The sequence below is a fragment of the Nymphaea colorata genome, chromosome 6, assembly GCF_008831285.2.
Source record: "Nymphaea colorata isolate Beijing-Zhang1983 chromosome 6, ASM883128v2, whole genome shotgun sequence".
In the NCBI taxonomy this organism is placed as follows: Eukaryota; Viridiplantae; Streptophyta; class Magnoliopsida; order Nymphaeales; family Nymphaeaceae; genus Nymphaea; species Nymphaea colorata.
The window spans coordinates 19,461,722-19,470,944 of NC_045143.1; the positions used below are offsets into that span (position 1 = coordinate 19,461,722).

The window sequence follows — 9,223 nt, forward strand, 5'->3', positions numbered from 1 at the left end:
TTGGTCTCAAATCCGTCCAACCTGCGCCACGTACGGGGTTGTATAGGCCTCAAATTAAACCCTTAACTTTTCCTTCCTGTTCCGGAAGCGTCAAAAGAAAAAAACTGGACCCAAGTTCTCGTGCCAGCAGCAACAAAACCTTCAACGCCCTCAAACCCAGAAGGTGCAAAACTGTAGAAGCTTGCTAATTTAAAGTACACCGATAGCCCATACTGATGGCGCAAACTTGAACGGTCTTTCTATGGAAAGATGATTTTGTTTACATAAAACCTGCCCACTTACATTATAACAACTACGGTTGGTCTAATCACCATCAGTAGTCTCGACCTTTGCTAATGGTGCGCATGGTACATAAGCAGGCCGAGCGGGGAACTCTGCCCAAACACAGAAGCTAGTCTGTCATGTATGGGATCCTTTAGCAATGGAAACAATAACAAACAGCCTATGAATGGCGCAAAGGTTAATGCAGACTCATGAAACGCCGTAAACATTCCCTAATTCTCCTAGTTAGTAGTTACAGTCCAATTTGACCATATCTATGTGATTAATTTCGATTTATAAGAATAAGCCTTTGAACCACCAGGGTGACGTATTTGTAAGGGTTTTAGAACATCTCAAACATCAATATTGTGAAGATACTGTTAAAGAGGACAATTTTGCTCAAGAGAAGCATTAAGATGTTTGATTCTTTTCAGATCAACCATGCAACACACCTCTTCATCATCAAATTGTGGTCCAAAATGGAATTGGAGAAGTCCTTGTGCTATGATAAACCATAATTACACAGTTCTATCCCACGGGCAGATTAGAAAGCAGTTCCTATTGAATTAAAGAAAGGTTCCTGCTTGCAATGATTCACGATGTAGATCTAGGCATAGGTCATCAATTATGAACCCAAAATCAGTTACCCAAAGAGCCAATAAAACTGGAAGATTACCTGATGCCTTAGCTTTTCTACTCAAGAAAATAAACATGAACATTCCGTATGAAATTCTAAAGCCAAAAATCTCTCCCTCCCTCTCTCTCTCTCTCTCTCTCTCTCTCTCCGGAATGGCTCAATCTTTCTCAGAAGTCCTTGAAAAAAATGAACAGTTTCACTCATTGAGGTGAAAACAAAAAATCACGATAAAAGAGCCATTGGATAAAAGTGCAACAAGGAACCTACTGATAAGCACTCACACCAATAACTTGAAAGTGGGCTAATGGAAGATGCAGATGAACATAGCTCTAAAAAAAGCTTAGATTCCCTCACTTTTAGGGTTACCCGCATTTGAGAATACTGGGCTGTCCACTCCCACTCCCATGGCATGCAATCCATTGTCAACATATACAACATTTCCGGTCATAGCAGAAGCCATTGGTGATGCTAAGAATGCAGCTACATTGCCAACCTCATCTGCAACATTTCAAACAAAGCATAAATATCAACAGAAAAGGTTTCCCAGGAGTAGCATTAATATAATCTGCAGACCTGCTAGGAGCTCTTTCGGCAATGGAGCATTTGCTAAGGAATAGTCAATCATCATATCAATGAACCCAATGGCCTTGGCTGCACGACTTCTCAATGGGCCTAAAATTTCAAAAAAAGAACCATGTTATCTCCTACATGCAAAAGAAACATTTAATAAAATCTAGAGCAACAGAGATCACTTTTAAAGAAAATAAAACCTCATCTGCTTCATATGGATATATCCTATGATTCTAAAGCTAAAAGGAAAAATACCGGCAGATATGGTATTCACTCTAACTTTGTGCTTCCTTCCTGCTTCAAAAGCAAGCACCTGCAAGAGGAAGGGGATGAGTGTGGTACACTAGGAAAGTCTAACAATCCATGGTAAACATGCCTAAACTGAAGATGAATGAAATACCCTTGTGTCACTCTCAAGGGCAGCCTTTGCTGAACTCATGCCTCCACCATATCTGCTTTCCCACAAGCAATAATACATGGTCAGAAAACATTTCAAGTGGAAAGGGTAGGAAGGTCTTGATCATGAATACCCTGGAATGATTTTCTCTGATGCAATATATGTAAGCGATATAGAGGAGCCACCTGCGAAACATATTAATACAAATATCAAATTTGTTCCATGAATCTCCCTACATGTACCTCAATGTTCACGTCCATAAACCCCATGGACATGCACATATGCTTCAGATGAGCGGTTTAAGGCCTTGACAGGAATACCATAAAATAATGTACGACAAAAAGGGTAAAGGGAACTGAGCTTGATTATACATGCCTGGGTTCATTATAGGAAGAAAATGCTTAAGCAAAGAAACATAAGAATAACTTGATGCAGAAATTGCTGCAAGGTATCCTCCCCTCGAGGTTTCCAATAATGGCTTCGTCACCTATCCAAAATATATTACTTAAGAATTGAAAATATATAAGGAAAAAAAAAAGAAACATGAAAAGGGACCACACCTCTGGACCATTAGCAAGAGAATGGACAAGGATGTCAATGGTTCCGTAATCACATTTAACACACTCAGCTACCTCCTGAGAACAGATGAAGCTATGTTTAAGAAAGAAGTACAGTTTGGTTCCATATGCCACCTAAATCAGGTCCAAAAGAGCTTGAATGCGTCCAAAAGAGAACAATCAACTACAGCACAAGCAAATAAAACCAAAAAGTACCCTAATAAATTCAGAATATCCCCAAAAATATATATCCTGATATAATATTACAACATTGGCACGATAAGATTGCAATATTTTTTGCAAGTTCTTGTAAAACAAATTCCATAATTATGTATGTTCTTTTGTCTTGGTTTCATTCATGACCTCAGACAGCTTTCATAAATGTTGTATTTTCATAAGCAAAGTACTGCGGAGACCTATTCTTAGTTCCTTTTCCAATCTTATAACCTCTGCAAGTTTTGAAACTTATGAGACATTGCTTGAGAAAACCACATATTGGAAAAAGTTGGACGTAGAGGATAATATTGATGATTATGGTTTTAAGTAGGACTATGACAACCTCACTCCAATAAAATGGAATTAAAGAGAATAAACAACAGAAAGTGTGAGGTATAAGGGAAATAGAATGCCTTCAACAATATCTAATCCTGCACTCGGAAATGGAGGAGAAAAGAAAACGCAAAACAGAAATGTTCTGAAGTAAATTGAGAACCAGAATAGAACAGTTAGTTAGTTAACCGGTTTATGAATGGATGGACGCAACAATTGCCGCTTCTGGAAGTGAAAAAGAAAAAAAAAAAAACAAAAAACATGATATTCATTATGACAACCAAAAACATAGTAGTAAATCCATGTGTGCAAGGGTAGAACAATGAGTGATATCATAGACTTCTGATATTATTTTGGGTAAACTTGTTAAGATCTTGACAAATCGAATAGCGGTTTCCATCCAAATAATTTATGAGCATTGGAACTTAATGGCCTAATAAATTCTAAGGTGTTGAAATATCAAAGCAATATCACATACCTGAACTGTCCAATTTGAGGATCCAGCATATCTTTTGTTTGTTTTGACCTGGACAGATTCAATCAATAATCAACTCAAGATTATGTTGTTCCAAAAGATAAAGAGAATAGATATGTCAAGCAACAAACAAAAATGTTTCCAGTTCTACATCTTCAGGGACATCCTCAGGGCAGTCATAAACTGCATCCAAAGCATAAACTTTGGCTATCTCCATCAAAGAACCATTAGGCAATCTGTAAATAGAACGTTGAGATGGCAACAGTTAAGTTCAGCAAGGATGCAGTCTTTGCACATGAAAAAGTTAAAAAAATGACTAGAAATTTGATTTCTTACAAACGTGACTCGTCAAATTTTCCACGTCTCAAGCTTGTCTCAAAGATATTAAGTGCCTGCAAAATAAAACAAAATAAAATAAAGGAAGACCACAAAATCAGCTCATGATGTTTAAAGCCACTGAAGAAATACCAAATAGTCTCACTTACAGGCACCCAGGTTCCAAGCAGGATCTCAGCTCCAGCAGCAGCAAGGGACTTTGCAATTGCCCAACCATAACCATTGTCATCAGCGACTCCAGCAATAAATGCCCTTTTACCTAACATTACCGAATGTACAAGATGTAAACAAAAGGACATCTGCCAGAATGGAACTATGAGATGTATCTACGTAATTATCAGTTCATCTTGCTCTAGACATTAAATTAACAGTGAGGCAACAAACTTGTTTGTGCACTAGCTCATGAATTCCAAATCCGGATCATGGTTCGGTTATCAGTTCCTATGGTATGGTTGTGAAGTTTTGGTTTTTTTTTTCTTCGTGAAGAATGGAGAAGTATACCAAAAAAAGAAAGTATCATAAAAGGAGAAAGAGTTCTCATCTAACAATTGTCAATAAAGATTGTTAGCATGTCTTATCTTCCTTCAGCAGTAATAACTGGGATGGACTCTAGGGAAAAGAAAGGCTCCATTGAGTATTCATAGAAGGCAGGCAGCAGTATCTGACACAGATAGACACAGAAATTGACATACACAAAGGTCTCTCTAGTTTCAAAAAACAAACATCCAGTAGCTTTTGACATTCACGGAAAAGAAAATAAGTCCGTGTAGAGTGTAGTCCAAGCTTAGCGTGTTCTTAAATTCGGACTTTTCAATCGAATCATTCTACCCAGAGCCCATCTGACAAAAAAATCATTAATTGCATAGGCTAAACATAAAAGGAGAAACGATGTCTGACCCCTAAGATCAAGAGATGAAGTGGCAGAGAACGCATCCCCATTTACGCCAGACATAGCCTTGGTCACAACCCTCTCATGCTTCCTGGCCTGCTTCACGTAGCACCTACTCAGTGCAGGTGCTGATGAAATAAAAGAACTCGAAATCTTAATGTTAGAATATCCTCCAAAATCCGTTCTGAGCACTGCAAAGCCTGGCTTCACAAGCTTGCCGGAAGAAACATAAGGCCTGGAAGTAGCAATTTGGAGCTTTGACGCCGTTGCAGCAGCCATTCTCAACAGATACAAAACCAGTTTGAATAACTATACACAACCTGTTCGCAGGATCAAAAGACAAAAAGTGAAAAACTACGCTTAAAGAACAAACAGCACGGTACACAAGAGCAGATCAACCAGCAATATATCAAATTTCTGGAACATCAACCGAGCATGGAAAATCAGAAATGAAATTCTTAACAGATTTAAGCAAGAACAGCAGCTCTATTTTGACGTATGAGCATCGAAACGCGACCAACAATAGGATAAAAAACATAAGAATCAGATCCACAGGACGTGGAGCGATTAGAACAAAAATCTCTGCGCGTGAGGAGCACAACGAGCAACATTTTCAAACGCATCGCAGAAAAACGAAGACATCAGGTGAACTTTCGAACAAGTAAAAGGTAGAAATCACCATATTTTCTCGAAACACAAAAAGAAACGCCTCAAAAAGAGCAAAAAAGGACTCGGCATTTGCTTCATTTCGACAAAGAGACCTTATTTACTAGTATACAAAGATACTTGAAAAACACAGGGTTCTGCACAAATACCCAACATAACAACGAAGAACTAAACAAATCCAAGTAACATTCCAAAAACAATGGAAACAAAACAAATCGAAGCTATGTTTCGTCCTTATCGCTGAAATCTGCCAAAACGTAAAAGAAACCAGAAAGCGAACCGTCTCCCTGTAGATTTACTTCTCCAGAACGGAAGACAGAGAGGGGAAGAGAAAGAGAAGAACCATTCATACCTTTCCTGCAGCTCTGGAAGCTGGGGAACTCCGCCGTTTCACTCCTTCCAAAGTCTCCTATGCTCTCGAAGGGCAGTTGTGAGGTTCTTCACCCCACTCAAACAGCGTGTTCCCGTCGATGAGAACGAGGAAATCGCGTTCTCTCAGTACTTAAAAGAGCTCTGCATCTGAGCCGTGCATTCGTCACATCAACGGCCAGAGATGGACACGGAAAGAAAGAGAAAACCTCATTGGGGTCACACTCGAACCTGAGAGCTGTTACGGATAATATTTCAGAATGGCCCCTGTCTTATAGATAATATTGTAAAAAGAGCATTTTTCTCGTTTTTTTAATTTTATGCAGTATGGTAAGGGCGTGAGGCAAACTTAGGTGCAGGGGTGGAGCTTTGTCTTAGGAGTCAAATTATAGTTTCAAAGCGTTAATGTGGATTAAAATAAAAATCTTCAAAATTTTTATATATATTAAACTTTTTTTTAAAATTTACATTTAAACTTTCAAAATTTTTAAAATCTGAGGGGGGCCAAAGCCCTTGCCGGCCCCTGCTTGGGTGTTACAAGTGGATTGAAAATGTTTATGATCGCAGATGAAATGTCATAACAAACAATATGATTTGTTCATGAACATGTGTCAGTCTTTGACCACCACTACAAAATATCCCATAAACTTGTGACAGGCATTGTTTTAGAATGTGACATTTAAAACTTCTATAATTTACAGTTATTTCCGCAAAAGTTTTCTTCCAATCATAATAATCAATACATTCCTAAGGAGTAGAGTACACAAGATGGCAAAACCGCTCACACTCAAAAGGTCCAAAGTTCTTTTCTAAGCTACAAACAAAGACAAGCATGGTACTTGAGTTGAAAGATGTACCATATGTCTATCTAAGCCGTTAAAAGTTTTATCTTTAAAATGGTTTTCCGAAAGTCAACATTAAGAAAACACATTTTTTTTTGCAATGTGTACATTGAATTTTTTGAGAACAAAAGAAGGTGATAGTTACTTGGACATAGAGATTGCATATTTATAATTGATGATCTGATTTTGTAAAACACAACTTGAGATTATGGTGTCTACTGATCAGATTGCAGCCTCAGTAAAAATCAAACAAATTAGGGAAACCAAAGATGTTTGACTTTTCATTTTTGGAATACAAAAAACCCAGTTTTTCAGATCAATGGATCTTGATATTCTCGATGAGTAGTAGAGATCACAGGATCCACGACTAGCAAACACACCGTGAAGAAAACAACTTTGTGAAAAAGAATGGAACTGCCCAAATTTCATGTATGCCAGAACAAGGTTTCTCCAATAAAAAATTTTGCAAAAAAAAAAAAAAATTAGCTTCTATACAATTTTGAGAAAAACAAGTACTTGTTATAATTTTCAAAATGGTCCTCCGTAAAAATTTTGGAAAAATATAATTTAACTTCTATAAAACTGTCAAAAGTGTGGTTCTGCCCGCTCAAAAAATACACAAACACTGACGACACGCGACAAACTATATTATATGTCATCAAGTGGTTGAGTCGCCCTCGGGCCATCCCGAAATATGTTCCAATGCTAAGACTGAAAATGGAATTAGGTGGAAGAATTGGCCGTTTTCGCAACTTGTGAATGAATATTCTACTCGGGACTTGAGGTTGGGTTCGTATGTTTTTACAGACCCGATCCGTTTGCACCCTCAGCCCCGAGCGCGGCCGTTCAAATTTAAATGAGCATGCAATGCAAGCGAACTGCGAAGCCAAAGCGATATATAAGTGCTCATTCTGACCTAATTTTGAAGTCTATCTCGTTTGGTGATGGTTGGTTGGCCAAACCACCAAACTTTTTACCACACTCTGCCTGATAACTTGTTCTTTTGTGTTGAAACTGAAAGAAATTTGTGCAGCAATTTTTTTTAAAAAAATCCTAATATAAGAACTATGGATATTTGTCTAAAGAAGAGTTCTTTATTGATCAAATCAACGATCAGAGGATTGCAAAAATAATGAAGAAAAAAAAAGTGAGGTCAATTTATGAATCAAAACATAAGAATCACAAAGTAAATTTATACGGTTTTTATAAATTTTACTGCTTAGAAGAACTGATGAACAAAACTTTGATTCAGTTGTGACTTTGTTTTGAGCTTTGTTCCGGTGATTTTTTTTTTTTTCAAAACATGCTAATTAAGCATTTTGTCACATAATACAATTTTATATATTCTTATGACGTTGTTGTACTTGTTATCTATCATCTTTTATGGGCCATTTGGATGACAACCCAAAACCAGGTTTTGGACAACATTCTGGGTTTTGGTTTTGCCTCCAAAACACCATTTCAAGTGTGTTTGGGTGACACTAAAACTGGATCTTATCAAAACTGAATTTTGGCAGAACATGGCTTTCGTACAAGAGCTAAAATACCTGTCTCCCCCATGTTTTTAAGGCAAAATTGAATTTTGTCTCCTTCCCAAGTTTTGGTCTTATCATCTGAACATCCAAATCAAATTTTCAAAATAGGGTGTTTAACCAGGTTTCCACAAAATTAAATTTTTTGAGGGTCTTCATCCAAACACACCCTTAAAGTTCTCACATTGGTTTCTTTCTTGAGCCCAACTTTTCTCTTAGTTGTATACTTTTGATATATTTGTTATTCTACTTATAGATTAACTTTCATATGCTTATGAAAATTAAGGGAGTGTCGGTATTTGGCAATAGTATCCTTTTGCAGTAGTTGGCTCTTTTTATAGGCTAGTTAGCCAAAAAAAAAAACACATTTCTATTCATTATATCAAAGAGTTGGCATAAACTATTTGACATTAAGAGTAAAGGTTGTGATAATGAAGTACTATTGTTTGGTGAAGATGGTATGGTTAGGTTGGTATCTTCTGGACATCAAATTATTTAAAGAGGTTTTCATGAGATAAACGAATGATCACCTTAATGTCTTATGAATTTTATATATTCGTAGATTACATTAGTCATCTTGTCAAACTAGTAGAAATGAGTTCCTTAGATAGATGCACGGCTTGTCTAAATAGCATAAATAAGTTCACTAAATAGTTATTTATTGGAAATGAACGTTGAAAGACCACCTAGGTACCCAGTTACACTCAAAAAATTGAATCTAAAGCATAAGCTTCATCCACAACATGAGGATGGAAAAACATATATACACATTGTCAGTTTTTATATGGTCTGAAGGCAATTTTTTTTTTTTAAAGTGTTGAAAGGCCAGAAATAAAGTTCATGTGAACATCAGGGATAGAAAAATATTATCACTGAAAAGTCATTATTCTGATTTGCTTTTGTTCTACTGGCTTTGAGAAAAAAAAAATTATGTCAAAATTTAGTGATATATTAATTGAACTTCTACTGGCTTTGAGAAAAAAATATGTCAAAATTTAGTGATATATTAATTGAATTATGTGGTTTCTTTTAAGGACCTATGCACTAAAGTTGTGAAGGAAAATAAAATAAAGTTGTGAGAAATATGTGTTCCTATTAAATGGGAAAAAGAAAGTTTTCTAAGCGTCCTTTGACATTATAATA

General features: G+C 36.7%; 1 protein-coding gene across 1 annotated transcript; it reads right to left on the bottom strand.

Moving 5' to 3' along the window:
* Positions 1–920: 920 nt before the first annotated feature.
* LOC116256870 (enoyl-[acyl-carrier-protein] reductase [NADH] 1, chloroplastic-like) lies at positions 921–5,845 on the bottom strand. The gene is made up of 13 exons (XM_031633402.2): positions 5,690–5,845; positions 4,680–4,991; positions 3,932–4,041; positions 3,783–3,838; positions 3,598–3,682; positions 3,450–3,497; positions 2,426–2,500; positions 2,241–2,352; positions 1,999–2,050; positions 1,869–1,920; positions 1,724–1,781; positions 1,472–1,570; positions 921–1,396 (listed from the first exon to the last, which is right to left on the bottom strand). Exons 2-13 carry the CDS (start codon positions 4,948–4,950, stop codon positions 1,239–1,241), a joined length of 1,176 nt encoding a protein of 391 aa, XP_031489262.1. The 5' UTR covers positions 4,951–4,991; positions 5,690–5,845; the 3' UTR covers positions 921–1,238.
* Positions 5,846–9,223: the final 3,378 nt, after the last annotated feature.